At 41.7% G+C, this 17143-nt stretch overlaps 1 protein-coding gene across 1 annotated transcript in view; it reads right to left on the bottom strand.

Annotated features, from left to right (window-relative positions):
- Window positions 1–17143, bottom strand: part of adam19a (ADAM metallopeptidase domain 19a) — a 176669-nt gene that overhangs the window by 93889 nt on the left and 65637 nt on the right. Inside the window, exon 3 of the mRNA XM_083993431.1 lies at window positions 15737–15813. Coding sequence (XP_083849557.1) covers window positions 15737–15813 — 77 coding nt within the window. The remainder of the gene's footprint in view (window positions 1–15736; window positions 15814–17143) is intronic.

The raw sequence follows: 17143 nt of genomic DNA, 5'->3' as shown, positions 1-17143 counted from the left end.
CACGCGTTCTGAAACCAACTTAATATGTAACCTCCCGATCATCTCAAACAGAAAATCTCCGCTTATATTTCTGCGTATGAGTCGGTGTATTCATGTACGGAGCTTTCTTTTCTTCAAACTTCAAATTTCATTAATATAACAAGCGACAACAGACTCGCTCGTAGAGACTTTATTCAAGTTTTATCTGTTATCAAATTGACTGTAAACCACAGGCCCAGGCAGTTATTAATGCTCCGCTGTGTTTGTGCACACACAGCAAGAAGCGGAGAGCAGAGTGGATTTCAATACAGTCCATCAAGGCAGAAAACACCTCTGCTATGAAAAACCAATATGATTCATTAAGAAGGGAAACTAGATTTGAAATAACCTGCAAATAAACAGCGGCGGAGTGTACGTTTACATTGATTCAGTTAAAGCTTTTCATAAATGTCAGAGACGGAGCAACGTTTCAAAACTGATGGGTTCATGTGAAATGTTGTAGCCTACAATGCAAAACGAAGTGCACACAACAACTGTGTAGCCTATGGCTAACTGTGTATGTGTTTTCTTTTGGAAGCTGCAGTGTGTGTTCACATAGATACAATCATCAGTGCAACACAATACAGTTCTGCAGCCACCAAAGTTTCAGCATTAGAGGCTTCACGTGATTATTCTTGTATTAGACTACATTAGTTTTAGATGTTCACTGCCAACAATGGACTGAACTGGTATCACAAACTGGTGTAATGTTTGATATCTTACTTTAGCATTTTTTGCATGCTAATATCTTGCAATCATGCTAATATTACATCATTAGCTTTTCTGGTAGGCTATTTGGTAGTTGAACTTCCTCAAAGTCTGATCAGGATACATTGATGTACATTGATGTTAGCATGCTAATATCTTACTATCATGCTAATATATTAAATGCAAACGAAGCCAATGGGAAAGTCATTAGCTCCTCAGGTGTTTGGTGGTTGAATGTCATCAAAGTCTCGTCAGGATGTATCTGCAGGGCACCATGAATATCAATATGAAACTGAATGTTAATGCATTAGGTATAGGCTACATGTTAGCATGCTAATATCTTGCTAATATTATTAGCATTAAACACAAACTGCAACTGAAGCCAAAGGTTATTAAGTTTCTCAAATAGGTTATTTGGTGGTTGATCATCAAAGTCTCTTCAGATGCTAATCCATTGGGTAGATGTTGAAATATCTCACAGGATCGATTGGGATTTAATGTGTTAGCAACCTACTAAAGACTCTGGGGGACAAGGAGAGACTTCGTTGACAGTCTTTCCAATGGTAACTGAGATATTTTAGTCTGGACCGAAGAGTCTGCTCAATTGACATCAACTGGTACTGGTGCAAATGTAGCACAAACACCAACAATCATCATCTTTTCTTTGTGTTTTTTCATAACGGTTGTTTAACGACTGTGCTGTTCTCTGCAGGGCTGTGATCTGCATCTCTAAAGTCATCACCCTGAAAATGTTAATGTGCTCTTCTTAAGTCTAATAATTGCAAAAGCAAACAGATGGAGCCCCGTCAGGTCCGGGAAGCAGCAGTTTTATTTTTTCAAAAACCACCTTTACAATGAAAATAGGACGAATCAAGGTCTGGTCAAGGTAACATGTCTGCGGCTGTCACTCCAGGGTGACCTCGTAATAATAATAGATTCATATCTTGCTGGGAACAAAAACAGATCCTTGTTTAAGCGGCCGAGGTCGTGTCTGAGGGGGGGGACGGAGGAGAAGGACAAGAGCTTCTCCAGCTCTTCCTCTTCATGTCTGTGTTTTATTTTTTTCCCCCTTCTTCCTCAGTTTTAGAAGTGATCCTGTACTTCTCAGTGCAGCTGAGGTTTCACAACACTTTAAGTCGTGATGGCGGCTGACAGGATTTTATGGTGAGCTTTGGAGCTGCAGATTACAGTTGTGGGGAGAGGACAGTTCGTCTTCTCCTGCTGTGTCCTTTGTTTGGGCCTTAGGGATTGCAGGGGAAGGGAAAGGTACCGCTCTGGTTTCTTCAGATGAATCCATATTTGCTGAAATGTTTCTCCCTTACAACCTAAAACTAATTCTGGAGCCCATTAGGGTCAACACATCAGACACAATATTATTAAGCCCCTGCAGCGTCTTGAGTTTCTGGCAACAGTGACATAGCCCATTAGCCTCGGAGAGCGATTTTTTTGTCAGGATAATTTGGCTCCCTTTTTATCTTCCTTGTGGTAAATTGTAGAGCTGAACCATGTGTCATTACCAAATCCATATCTAAGTACGAACATGAGCAATATTAATATTGCAAAAGGCAAAAAAAAATATGGAGGATTTGGTGTAAAAACATTGATACTGTTCAGGCCGCAATGCAAAGCTCCATACGGTATGAAGGTAGTGTAGACGTCCATGTCCATGTTCTAGATTTAGTTTCAGAGAGTTTTTTTATTGGCTCACTCAGAAAACAGTCAGCCAATCAAAGGCTCAGATCCTCTCAATCAACAGTTTTGAACCCTCAACTCCTTTCTAGCTCAGGTTCTCTCTTGATTCACCTCAAGAAAGTCCTTAAAAAGTTACACTACACTATGCAAACCTCATTGTCTTCATTATGACGAGTTCAAGAAAAGATCTCGACTATATTGAACCGACTGAGGTAACATCTTTTCTTCTGCTGATGCTCAGCCTTGAACGTCTCTCTGTAAAAACCCCGACAAAAAGGAGCTTGTGTAGAATTTGTCCAATTTCTTTCTTCAATGGTGAAATCGCAGCTTTTTCTTGTCCGTCTTTCTTCTTCAGGGTTCACAGTCTCTGCAGTCTGCTCCAGTGAGGACAGATTTTGTTGCGCGGTTCCCTACAGTGAGAGCCTGACACCTAAACCCCTATATATGAGTATTATGTATATTAATATATGTATATTTAATGCACAGGCCTCTGCAGTGTGTATGTGTTTATCTGTGCAGCAGGTTTTCGCTCTGACAGCGTCTTCGGTCAAACCACTTCTCCTCTGGCTTCCTCCTCTGTATTTTTTCACTCTGACTTATGAGAAGAGGCTCTCGGGCCACTTCTTTGACGATGACACTTATTTTGGTCGTCTGTCTTCACTTCTGCAAATCTCTTCCTCACCTCGACTTTGGAGAACAGGAAGCGGTAAATCATGATCTTAATATTTATGGTGTTTAAGAGCAGAGAGAGAGGGGCACGTTGCTGTCAACAAGTCGAGGTAAACAACCGTTTATACACGTACAGAGGTTTCTATCTGAGGCTTTTCCACTGTCCACAGATCATTTTACTGTTTTCGCATCTTTAAATGTGAAGTTTAAATATGTCAACGCTCAGATCTTTGTTTTAAATCTCTAGTCTGACTGCCCTACATTAAAACTATACATCGCACATCTGGGTTCTGATTGGTTCACACGGCCCGGACAGACCTGACACCATGTTCACTTCAGGTGCATCAGGTGCATTTCACTTCTGTGTGGAGATCCGATGTAGCCTGACCGATGGAGGGTGAACAGACTCCCCTACGGCAAGCTGGATGTTACTGACAGTTTGATATTTTGCAGATGTCAATCTACACAACATGACACATCCTCAGAGACAGGAAGTTGGAATAAAAATAAGAGCTTTCTCCTCCTTTATGGGCACTGCAAAAACAACACTCAAAATCTTACCAATAATATTTGTCTTATTTTAAGTCAAAATGTCATTTCTAGTCAAAACAAATCTCATTATACTTAAAATAAGACTCATTACATAAAAAGTAGCTTGTTTTTAGACAATTTTTACTTCTTTCAAGCATATTTTCACTTGAAATAAGTAGAAAAATCTGATAGTGGAGTTTTTCTTTCTTATTACAAGCACAAAAAACCTGCTTTCACTGGCAGATGTTTCTACTTATTTCAAGTGAAAATGTAATTGAAACTAGTGAAAATTATCTAAAAACAAGTTAAGTTTTAGGTGATGAGTCTTTTAAGTGGAAAGAGATTAGTTTTGACTCAAAATGAGACATTTTGACAAGAAATAACACAAATATTCTTGAAAAGATTTTGAGTTTTTGCAGTGGGGTTAGTAAATACGTAACAGAGCAGCTCTGTTCCGGCAATAAAGGAGAGAAACAACCAACACTTTAACTTCATGCTGAACGCCAAACTCTGACAGAGTTCAGAGTCTCCGTCTTCAACGCGTCTGAGTGTGTGTTGCCTGTCTGAGGCGACACAACAGGCCTGAGAGCCACACAGCTGTTAGTCTACAAATGAACCAGTGCCAAGAGCTGGCAGAGAGACAGGGACAGGAAGAGGGAGAGGGGGGAGGGGGGAGGGGAGCTGTGACCCATTGCCCTACTGACAGAGACACGAGGAAACACACAACGGTTGAGCACACACACACACTTCCTCACATGGCAAGTCTTGCCATATGTTGGTTAGTCATTTTTTCAGCACAAACACATTCCGGGACCAAACCAGGGGTACGGACCTCACAACAGATGACTCAACCCACGACTTCAATGAAACTAAGGCCGACTATTAACTGCTATGAACGTCCTCATCATAAAGAGACCTGGCTCCCAACCAAACAGAGAAAAGGAACCTGCACTGCAAAAACTCAAACTCTTACCAAGAACATTTGTCTTATTTCTAGTCAAAACAATCTCATTATACTTAAAATAAGACACATCACGTTAAAAGTAGCTTATTTTTTAGACACTTTTTACTTCTTTCAAGCAGATTTTCACTTGAAATAAGTAGAAAAATCTGATAGTGGAGCAAGTTTTTCTTTCATATTACAAGCACAAAAAACTTGCACAAAAAACTTGCTTTCACTGGCAGATATTTCTACTTATTTATTAAGTGAAAATTTGTTTGAAACAAGTGAAAATTATCTAAAAACAAGATAATTTTTAAGTGATGAGTCTTATTTTAAGTGGAAAGAGATTAGTATTGAGTAGAAATGAGACATTTTGACAAGAAATAAGACAAATATTCTTGGAAAGATTTGGGGTTTTTGCAGTGTACAATTGGAGATTTGTGCATTTGTGATAAAAGGGAGGGTGAGGGTGGGAGAGGACGTTCATCACCAGAGAAACGGTAGAGGTAGCGGTAGCGGTAGCGGTCGGGGGGGGGTTTCAGGTGCCGCTTCCTGCAGCAAACATGAAAAACACGACCGTTTCATCTGGGGACCGTGTGCAGAGAATAAAATACTTGAGCCGTAATTACAGTTTCCACGGCCCGAGCTCGAGTTAAAGTTAGTTAATGGCATCTGGAGGGAGAAAGAGAAGGAAAAGAAATCAATGGCGGAGTTGCAGTTAATGTAATTACTGCTGCTGATTTTTTTTTTTTTTTTTTTCTCAAAGGCCTCTGGAAAAACACGACGACTACACACCACAGCAGACGAGCCGAGTCCATCATCAATGAAGCACATGACGGACACAACACACAAACACTGGTTTTCATTATAGCTGCATTAATCAATCCTTTTTATTTACACTTGTTTAGGCGGCAAACAGCAGACACAGCTGGCGACCGGCCGGCGAACAAAGGTGAACATCCAAGAGCCGTAAGGTATCGACTGCTCCGTTGGACGTACGGTGTGTAAAGTCAGATCTTGGCGAAAGAAAAATAAATTGATCAGGTTTTGTTTTCTCTCGTGGGCTCAGATCTGATGGATGGAAACAAAAAAAAAAAGTTGAAGCACTGAGCTAAAAATATGATCATCAACCAGCAAAACAGCAGAACTGGTATTAACTGGTGGTGGTCTGCCCCAGGTCCTGTGTGTTGTGCATGAATCTACTCAATGAGCAGCATTCATTGAATATAATCGCATATTTTTTTGGTACCGTGCATGACGTCTCCATGGAAACCCCACTTGCATCATTAGCATGTCGTTGCGGTACAGACTCAACTCATCTTGTTTGAAGCAGTTTTATGACCGAGCTAATGAAGACGGATGAAAAAAACAAAACAAATTTCTTTATACAAATTGTGCCCGACAGGTATTTTCATATACACTACATCTCGTTTTTTTTTGTTTTTTTGTTTCCACTTTCAGCAGAATATGACACATACTTTAAGTGGGTACAATAACTCATTTAGTTTGGCAGCGGTGATGGAGGTAGAATGAGGTTCGATTGAAAAAGAAGAGTCTGTTTATTCAGAAAAGAAAATGGAACAAACAAACCTGAACTAGTTCATTTTTGGAACTGTGAACTTCTATAAACATTATTTTTAATCATCTTTGACCATAAACTAGTTCATTTTCATCTGCATGACCTGAACTAGTTCCATTTTTAAGTGTGAACTGGAACAACACTGGTCAGTTCAGCTTTAAAGTGTCTCTGTCTCTACAGATAAACACTGTGTTTCAACCCAGTCTAATAGAAAAGTCCATACAGTATTTAGTCCCTCAATGTGGTCAGCTCATACTTTTCTGAAGGATCTGGGCTCTGGACTATCCTCAGATATCGAATGAGGAGTTTTGACGTTAGATAACCAGTTCTTACCCAAACCTCGAGAGGGATTTGATACTTGAAAACACGTCACTTTGATGCAACAACGGTTCCTTAAGGACGGAGCTGTTCATGCATCGCTGGGTGAAATCCACTGAGCTACAACGCTGCAGCTCCTCGCGAACGGGCTGAAGGGGAACAACCTGACAGCTATAACCTCCACCTGACAACGCACCGTGGGTCACATTCTTCAGCTACGACGGTCGGCAGCCTCCGTGTTTGTCACACCAGCTCTAATTGGCCGCCCCCCCCCCCCTCCCCCAATGCCACTTCATGGCCCGTCACCCATCTGTGAAGCGTGCCGTCACCTCCACCCGCACCCTGTCGCTGGATCAAGGTTAATGGGAAAACAAAAAGGAACCAGGGCGACTCTGTGTTTGCACCGTTGAACCTTTTTGTCCCTCAATGTTGATGCCAACTTCCACATTAATCATAGCTTGTGTTGAATTCAAGGTGGTGCAGGAACTTGGTGCACCGACTTCCATGAGGCCTGTTTTAAAGAGTGTTATGTTATGTACCACATCTGACTGCAAATTACCCTGACTATCCAATCACATTATGTATATAAATTAATCCCCAACTACTACCATAGCTTCACAGACACCAGAACAGTAAAGACTGAGCTAAATAAAATGTTCTTATTTGTGATATCTAAGCTGTTTACTGTTGGAGTTGAAGTTGTTTAAAGTGAGAGTTAGCATTCGACTGGTAATAGTCAATCAATCAATCAATCAATCAATCAATCAATCAATCAATCAATCAATCAATCAATCAATCAATCAATCAATCAATCAATCAATCAATCAATCAATCAATCAATCAATCAATCATTTTATTCACACATATATAGAAAATGTATAAAAAATCATTATTAAAATATTTGTAATTTCTTATGTGAAATGGGACATCCTGAGAAGCTCAAGAGCTTTTAAAAGTCTATGAGAAAGTGTTTGTTTGTTTGCATTGTTTGGTTCATTTGGGAAGTTTCTGTTGGTTTCTTGGTTTCTGTTTGGAGAATAAAGGCTTCTAAATGTGTCTACTGTAAATACGCACATTATACATCTGATGTTATGGGTAATTTTGGTACATTTTACTCTTGTATAACTTTTGCACTTTGGATGTGCTGCTTGAGGTAAAGAAGCTTGAAGCTAGAAGTTCTGAGCTTCAACTTCATCTCCATCTTTTAGCGGAAATCCTGTAATCAGTTTGAAACAGCTGAGGGCGGCCATTCATACAGATGAGAGCTTTCTGAGGGTAAATGTAATTGTCACAACCTTTGATCCACACAAGTGAACGCTTTATGCTAAGTGAAGGACCATGTGAAGAGGCAATATGAGAAAACGTTTGGTTCAACAGATGCTCACACATCACCACAAGAGATTGACTCAAGGTGAAGATGCTGAGTCAATGTGATATAAACAATGCAATCCAATCCGACCCCAAACATTCACCTTTAACTGACTTTTCCCGAAGCTGTTAGATCAGTTGTGAGGCCGACTGAAGCTCGGAGCAGGTTTCCTACCAAACAGGATCTGGTGTTCTCATTTAAACACAATCAAAGACCTTCTGGAGGAAGTAGAGATAGAGCCAGATTAACAAAGAGCTGCTGAAGGCCCTGGAGGACCACACTATGGAGGGGGCTACCAACCTGCTTTGAACGCTGGTTGAACTTTACAACTCTCTTTGAACCTACATGGTGAAGACGATCAGGAGGATGGCTTTAAAATAAGGAGAAGGAACCTTACTTCAGTGTTGGACAGACTGAACAGAGACACTTTACCCTAGATAGCTCTATCCCCCTCCCTCTGACTGATTCTCCCACTGATTCACAGGCTGTTTAAAGAAACATGAGATCTTTAAGTTCACAGAGACTTTATCACCCTTCTTGTTGTTTTCATCTGTTCAGCACGTTCTTATTTCTGTTGGAGTCCTTGCTCTCATTTCCAGCTAAATTCATCAGAGATAAACAAATGATGTTCCGTCTCCTTGGGGGAATTTATCATAAAACAAACACCACTGGCCTGTGACATCTGGCCTCTTCTGGAGAGTCCGCCTTGAGGAGGGGGTTGTGAGGATGAACCCGGCCCCCAGGAGACCTGACATTTCTGAGTCTCCGTCCGATTACTTTTATTATATAAGACCTTTAAAGGACAGCAGCTCCAGATTGACTGCAACAAGTCTTAAACTACACGCCCACTGGATGAATTATGTTGCTGGGCGACATCTAGTGGTTGTGATGATTATGACAAGGGCGATATGAAAAGTGCAGTGACGTAGTATTAGCCATATTCACAGCGTTGCCATCTTTGCATATGTCATCACCGTTGAGCTATTTAACGTTCCGGTGTTCACCACAACATCTGATATCATCTACAAATCCAAGCTCGATAGCATCTTCCAGGCTCGAATAACGTGAAATGTATCTCGGGTGTGCGTTGACTATCCAGAGTTTTACTGCTTTCCTATCTTACGCTACATTAGCCTAACATTTACGTCATAACATTAACGTAAATGTTAATGCTATAGCAGTTGCAGCTTATGCCAGCTAACTTAATTCAAATCAGTTTAACTCAAATTTTGTTTACCCATCCCAAATGATGATGTAAGCAAAGTAGAGTTAAGTAACATCTACAAAAATGTACATCATTGGTCTTTTAAACTTCACGACTCTCGTTATTTGTTGTATCCACTCAAAGATGGTGATTGTTCTGGTTGACTTGACGAGCACTTGGTCCACATCAGATGTCACTGTATGGAACATCTTCAATGGCCTCAACATAACGACCCTTCAACAAAACGGTCCCCTGAGTGGAAGCTTCAAGTAAAGATCGTTTGCCTTTCCGGGGACAAATTTTGGTCCAATGTTGTGCATGTTAAGGCCAGGGGTGGAGACAATCTTTAATCTGTTTTTTTTTTTTTTTTACTGTAGCTCTGCACCATTAACGCCATGACTTATCGCATCATTTTCTTCTAAAACTTTCTGTAATGAAGCCTTTGAATTGGAAATCTGTTGAGTTTCGCAGCATCTGTACAATTTGCACTGACCAAAAGGGGACTCCAAAACAGAGTCCAAAATGTTGGAGATTCTGAGCAGCACAGCAACAGGTTGGAATTGGAGATATGTGTTACTAACTGGATATGGAGAGGAAATAACAGAAAAGGAGAAGAGGGATGGGAAAACAGAAAAAAAAACCCACCAAGAACTACCCCCTTCCTTTGAAGTCTGAGTGCAGGGGTCAGGTCTTGGTTATATCAAATAAAACAAGGTTAATAAAGAAGTGCAACGAATTTCAGCTCCAATTAGACTCTTTGTCTTTTTTATGCCAACAGCTAGCTTAAAATGCTGGGTGCGTATTAGCTAAAACCCTCTCAGTAAACGGATTAAATAAAGAAAATTGATCTTGGGAAACTCACTGAAGGATAAAATCATTAATTTCACCTTGTGCTTTGGAGTAATTAAAACATTTTAGACATCTGAAACATTTTTGGATAAAGATCAAAAACTCCTCGACTGTGCGTTCTGTTGTGTGGTTATGGATTTGCTGTCTTGAGGAAAGCGAAGGAGGTTTGTTAAGCGATATGCGTCGGCCATCAGTCATGGTGGAGTTCAGGTGTGAAATGAAATGAGAGAAGCAGCAGCAGCAGAGTCCTGCAGGACCGAGGCCTCAGAAGGTCGGCCGCTGACGGATGAGGCTGCGCCGTCTTTAAGGACACAAACACAAACGGTGAACGGGAATGACGTATAGCGTCCACAGATCAGATGTCAGACCACCACATGTGTGTCCGTTTGTCCGTGTGTGTGTGTGTGATGGCTATACGTAGCCATGCAGAAATGTGTGGTAAATGTATAATATTTCAAGGCTGCACAGCTGCTCTGACAGGACTTCCTCTGCTCGGGCCAAACAGGAAACGCTCCAGTCCGCCGGGCAGCAGCTCCGGAGAAGTCCGGGATCACGTCACCATCCGCACCAAAACAAAAAACACCACCTGTTGTTCTCCGAGTCGGTCTAAGCTGGACTAACTTTCACTGAGGGTTTACTCTGTTTCCCTGTGAGCCTCTGCAGCGTCACAACTCCCTCCTCCTCCTCCTCCTCCGCTCTTTCATCCCTTCATCCTGCCAGCTGACGCGGCTCCAGCTCGGAGTGGGTTTTCTTGGGATTTTCCTTCGTCAGGCACAGCTGGCTTTGGAGCTGCCACTCATCGTGTTGCAGTTGACATCCCGAGCCGGATTAGAGCAGATTAACAGAACAAAGCTCATTATTGATGTTAATCACTGTTAAAGTGGAAGACACCGCGGGGCTGCGGCCAAGTTCAAACAAACTAGTTCCTTGGGAAAAAGAGAAAAAAAAGAAGAAAAAAAAAGAAAAATCGATGGAGGAAAACCGAGGTAATAAGAGGAGAGAGATTAGAAAGTGCCTCCAAACTCCTTCCCGAGTGAGACTCTCCACGGGTTTGAGTCCTAATTAACACCTCGTCAGGTCCTCCCGTCTTGAGTACCGCAATACAATTACCCCGGCTAGAGACACGTTTCCCGGGGTCCGTGAACAATGGGTGGCACGTTCTGCCCGTTTGGTTTCGCTACGATCCTGGGGTGGCAGGGTAATCAAGGCTTTCATTAACATAACGAGAGCTTAGGCCTCATCCAGCACAGCAGCCCCTATTCTACCTACTGGGAATTTGCAATTTAAATTAAAACGCGGCGTCTTACTGGAAGTGCGATGCCAACATCCCGAGCCGAGAGTGTGAGATACACTGAAGGCGAGGAGATAACCACCGCCGCCGGCACCGCCGCCGCTCCAGCAGCCACGGGAAAAACTAATTGAATGATACGGACGATTGTTTGGATGCTTTTAATATTTAATGAATGATGATTAGCCCGTTTTAATAAGGTACATGTTCCCTTCATTCTCCTCACTTGCTTGTGATAAGTGCTCAACACACAAGCACACGGGAGTTTCAGCACCTACCGCAAACTCCACACACACCACCGCGTCACATGAAGACCATGAGATCTGGATGAAAGTTATGAAAATGGTAACAAAGAGGGTTTTTTTTTTTGTTTTGTTTTTTGAGGAGAAAAAATTCTAGGTTGTTTCTTGGCCGTGGAAACAGCAGCTGAGAAAATGCTCAACCACAAGATCCATTTAGTAGCTGTTTAATTACATGGTCTTGTACATACTTCATTACAGATATCTGTACTTTATTTTGTTATTTATTTGACTTTCACTTCCACTCCGCCACATTTCCTAAACAAACTGTGAACCTTTACTGTCATCCATTTGCCCTGTGCAGCTTCATTACTTTTTACTACAAAATAAAGGCCACAGTAACTTCAACTTCCATAATCCTTTTCTGGTGAAATATTTGTACAGTCACTGCTTTTAAATACCACTGAACTGAACTTCAAGTAGGGACGCATGATAACTGTTTTTTTCCCACCGATACCAATAACCAATAACATATGCACAAGATGAATTTAACATTACAGCTCTGCCTCCGACTTAATAAAATAATATGACCAGCATCACTGCTGTAATCATAACAAAAACAAGAACAGTTATGACTCTTCAAAAATCAACAGACTAAAAATGAGCAACATCAAGGCAATATTGGCTTTATGATAAGCAATTGGCAAAAAAATGTAATTATCTGACTTATCTGTGTATTTTGCCGATAATTATTGGCCAATATCGGGCCGATAATTATCTGTACCGATAGTTATCGTGCATCTCTTGATTCAAGTGTATGAAGTGAAAACTTTGGACGGAGTTCAAACTGTCTGCCCTGACATTTCTCTGACCTTTAACCCTCAAATGGGCTCAGACTTGATGAACAGACACACAGAGAGTTTCCGAACGATGTGGGTATTTTGTTGCCATAAACTGATCCTTGTATCATTTACACCAGATAACGTTTCCTCCTCCTCCTCCTTCTTCTTCTTTCATCAGTGTTCGAAGTGTAGAAGTGCTGATGTGCTGAGTGCTGGACCGTCTCCAGTCCGGTCCCAGTGGAAGAGGCCCACTAGATAAAATAAACTCCGTTTCCAGTAACATTCCCAGTAACTCCTCCTTCCCTTCGACAGACTGTGCCCCTCTTTCTCTGACCTACATTCTCCGGTCCAGACCAAACTTGTGGGACTCTGCTGGTTTAAAATAAACACACGGACGGTGCCAGCGCTCTGTCCTGCATCACACACACACACACACACACACACACACACACACACACACACACACACACACACACACACACACACACACACACACACACACACTGAAAGAGGCCGAACCCCCGGCCCAGACTCGGCGCAGCGTCACCACTTCGTCTTGTCTGCCACCATTGTCTCAGGGCGTCTTGCTGTTCTGTCTCTTCTCACTCCAAGTCATCAATCTGTTTCCAAGCAACTGGAGTCCTCTGTGTCCACTGTGTGTGTGTGTGTGTGTGTGTGCATGTGTGTGTGCACGCTGTCTGAGACGTGACTCGGCGTGTAACGTGCTCATCTACACTGAAGTCACACACCTGCTGCAACACATGCAGACAAAAGGCGCCGGGGATCGAACCACCGACCTTCAGATGGATGGAAAGTTCACACCTGAGCGCCCAGATCACAACTGAATAGAAATTATGATTAATTATTTATTTTTTTCTCTAGTGAAAAAGGTAAAGGGTCGTGGACCTGTTGCCAAATAGTGATCCCACATTTATCTCTTTGTTTCTCAACCAGCATTTCTACCTGTTTGCTTCGTCACAAAACCTATTCATTAAAGGGATAGTTCAACATTTTGGCAAATTGGCCCACTGCCATAATCCCTATAGTTTTAGCAGTAGGTTCGTTACCTTTAATTGTCGGTGCAAGCTATTTTTAGAACGGCGGAGCAGAGCCATGAGCTACTCAGAGCTACGCTACGGAGGCTAATGGGATTTCTTGGTTTCAAACTCAACAAATACACAATCCAACAACTCCAAAACGCTCTGGTGGACAAGTTGTGACCTGCACATTCACCACGCTATGAGATAATAATGTACCGTTACGAGATAGAGTTGTTTTCGATGCAAATGAGTTACTACAATTAATCAACATCAGAATCTTAATGGTCAAATTACATATCAAATATCCTGATTAATGTAAAATATAACACCCATCATGGTTTATCATTATTGTCATAAGGATCATTTTACTAGTTATAAATGATAGTAACTTCAATAAGTTCAAAGAGTAGTAAGTATGCACTTGATTTTTTGATCCTGCCAGATAGTGGGTAGGCCTGGGACGATAATCAATAAATCAATTAATCGCACGATAAATGAAAATGAACTCGATAGTTTTTCCGGCCTCGATAAATCGCCATGTGCATGCACGTATTTGTTTTCCTGGTCTCTTCCTCCAACCAGGCTGGATGACAAGAGGCTTCACTCTGTGCATCGGTCTCAGCACCTGGGCCGTTTGTTTTGCAGAATGAACGGAGTGAACCCTCTTTTCAGTCATCCAGGATCTTTGTTTCCCAGAATGCATTTGGCAGCAACCGGCAGCGCTAGCTGTAAAGCTAAGCAGCTAGAAGCTATTTTACTGTAATTCTTGCTGCGGCGCTGTTAACACATCACTTTTTAAAGTTTTAATATTTTTTCATGTGAGAAAGTCACAGTTTAGATCCCAGTCTGTGGTCAGTTTATCCACATATCGCCTGTTAGGAGATTTCCTCCAACGTTTTTTGAGCTAATGTGGTAGCAGCGAGCAGGAGGAGCGGGGCTTCCCACAGCCTGCAGCCGTCTGCAGCAGCTCACGGGCCGGTCAACCTCCGTCATTGGGGGAGAAAACGACTAAGAAAACTTATCAGCAGGTTTTTAGAGGTTTACCGCCGGCTGGTTTAATACTTTATAGGAGATAAATGCTAGTCTCATTGATGAAATCTTACATCCGTGGAAGTCATATTAGTTTGTTTGAATGAAAAGTGGAGCTTCAGGTGTATAATGTTATTGGACAGAAGAGCTGCACTGCACTGTTTATTATTTTTTGTTTATTTTATTTATTTAGGATAGTAGCTATATAAGTTCTTGTCATTCCAATTACAATGGTTAAAAAAAAAATACTCATGAGAAATAAAAGTTTATCGCATTTAAAAGGGTCTACTTGCATTATTATGAAATATTATTATTATATTAGTGGTTAATTTGTTCTCAAAAAAATGTGTCAATAATATCGTTTATCGTCAATAATTTGTGGGACAATATATCGTCCAGCAAAATTTATTATCGTCCCAGGCCTAATAGTGGGCCTATTTATGAGTTAAAAAAACCTAATTATAAAATCTGGTTAAAGCTGTCTAACCCTTACCTTATTATTGATTAGGTTATAAATTACAGTCCATAATACTCCATAGGTGTAGTCTCATAGTAAAGTCGTACCCATGGGTTTTGCTCCCCTCACACTAAGTGGATTTCAGTCGCCCAGAGGCAGAGTGGACACTGAAGGTCGATCTGTGATTCAGGAGGTTGTTTCAGAGTCAAACGTACTCTTGAATACTTCAGTATTTTAAAAATCTAAAACACTCTGGGACTTTATAACTCAAGTGAACGTCCGACTGAACGACTTTGACTCAGATAATGAAGCTGTGAACTCACACGTCAACACTAAGTTGGGATTTATCTTTGTACCTGCAGTGATGAGCAGGTGTTCACTATTATTCACTCCACGTCACACTAACAACAACAACAACGAGGGTTCACCTTGTGAGTCCGTGCACGTCTGCGGCTGTGAGTCGCGGGTGGAACTGCCCGTGGTGTTGCCACAGGACCACCAGCGCCTCCGCCGGCCTTGAACCGTGTTAAACTCCCTCCCTGGAGCCCGGCGCTCGCTCACTGTGATCGGCCCCGAAGCAGCGAATAACAAGCTCACGCTGTGACTCATGAACGCGTCGTGTTTACTTTCTCTTCAGGTGAATACGACAAAGATTCAAATGCCATTGTCCGTCCGTGAAACATCACATAATAGAGCTGAAACACACTGACCTCTTCAAAATAAAAGCCCATTCACAAGGCCATTCAGTCTCTTCGGTGATGAATACATGCTGAAGGTGTGGGGACGTTTAGTAACCTTGAAGTGGACTGAGCAAAATCTTTTTCCTCTAATATCACTTCGCTCCACATCCTCTGTCTCACAGTTAATCCCACAATCCTCAGGGGCAGCACAGAGGAGGCTGTAATGACAGCAGAGAAAAGGAAGAAGGAGGAGGAGGAGGAGGAGGAGGAGGGGTACTCACTGATTACGCTCCACTTGTAGCACCAGGTTGAGGTCAGTGGATGAAAGCAGGATCTCCCCTCTGACCGCGTGCTCTGCCTGTGGGGTCGAGAGGAGACATCCGGTCATTACAGTGCATTTAGTTCAGTCCTCATCCTGAAGGTAACACACTCACCACGGTGCAGAATGATGCATAATGCTGCACAACGGTGTACAATTTTGCAATACTCAAAAATTAGCTTCAATGGTTTGGTTCATTACAATAAAACACAGTATGAAGACAAATATAAAGAGCGAACACAGTAAGTGCTGCAGGAAAGATAGTTTAAACATATAGAACAATTAGATATATAGAACAAAGTGGGAAAAAATGTAAATATATTACAGTGATGCAAATATGTAATGAAATGTTTACATGTATAGGAATATAAACAGAAAGGACACATTCTAAACACAGTAAATGAGATGAAAAAACGTAGAGAAAAGTGTTGTGCATGGATGAATGTGTTCATATATATATTTGTGAACCCCAAACAAATCTGTTTAGAAATGACGAACATGAAGATTTTACAAAAGTTGAAAACATGAGAGATCAAAAATGATTAGTATTCATCCTCTGAGGAGCGTGAAAACTCACTGACAAAACCAAAGTTCACCAACCAAGTAGCTACATTCATTTAAAGCAGATATCAGTGGAATGTTTTTGTTAATATAAGTCCTAAATAGTCCTATTTTCCGTCAGCAATCACTTACATGAAGTATTTCAGCCTAAACACGAGTCTCTCCGTCACTCTGCTCTGCTGTAACCCGAGGAGAAAATTTTCCTTGTGGGATACAAGTGTTATCCAATGAGGAGAGAGAACGGCATGAAGGGCTGTGTGTGCAGCCAAGGGATGCGCGTGAATGTGGTGACGTAGCACGAGGACCAATTGATGCCTGACAAGGGCGGGGGCTGCTAACTCATGGTGCGTTCAAAGAAACTCGTACTTTGTGTTTTTCCTTCCTGTGAAGTCATACCAGTTCGATCTGGTACGAGTTCACGGGTCGGAAGTTACGAGTGGCCGTTATAGGGAACTTTCACAGACAACAGGATGGTAAAAACACGAGCTACGGGTTACCTGGAACGCTACCAAGTCGTAGTTGTGACTTGAAGCTGTAACTTACGGTTTCAAAAGCCTGCCTTGAACGCAGCATTAGCCGAAACGGCCGTGAAGCTGATATCTGCTTTAATAAAAGAAAAATATTGGTTTTGGTCTTTAATGTGTTGAGATGTGAAAATAAAACATCTTAACTTGTCCTTATGATTTCAATTATGAGAAACATTTCTAAGACCATTTGTTTTTCATTTCCATGAACAAACTCAGTTCTTTCTCTCTCTAGAAACAACCTGAGGCCTCACAAGTCAACGAGGGAGTGAGGTCGTGAAAAC

The sequence above is a fragment of the Trachurus trachurus genome (genome assembly GCF_905171665.1).
Source record: "Trachurus trachurus genome assembly, chromosome: 18".
NCBI classification, from domain to species: Eukaryota; Metazoa; Chordata; class Actinopteri; order Carangiformes; family Carangidae; genus Trachurus; species Trachurus trachurus.
This window is presented reverse-complemented; position numbering and strand designations above follow the sequence as displayed.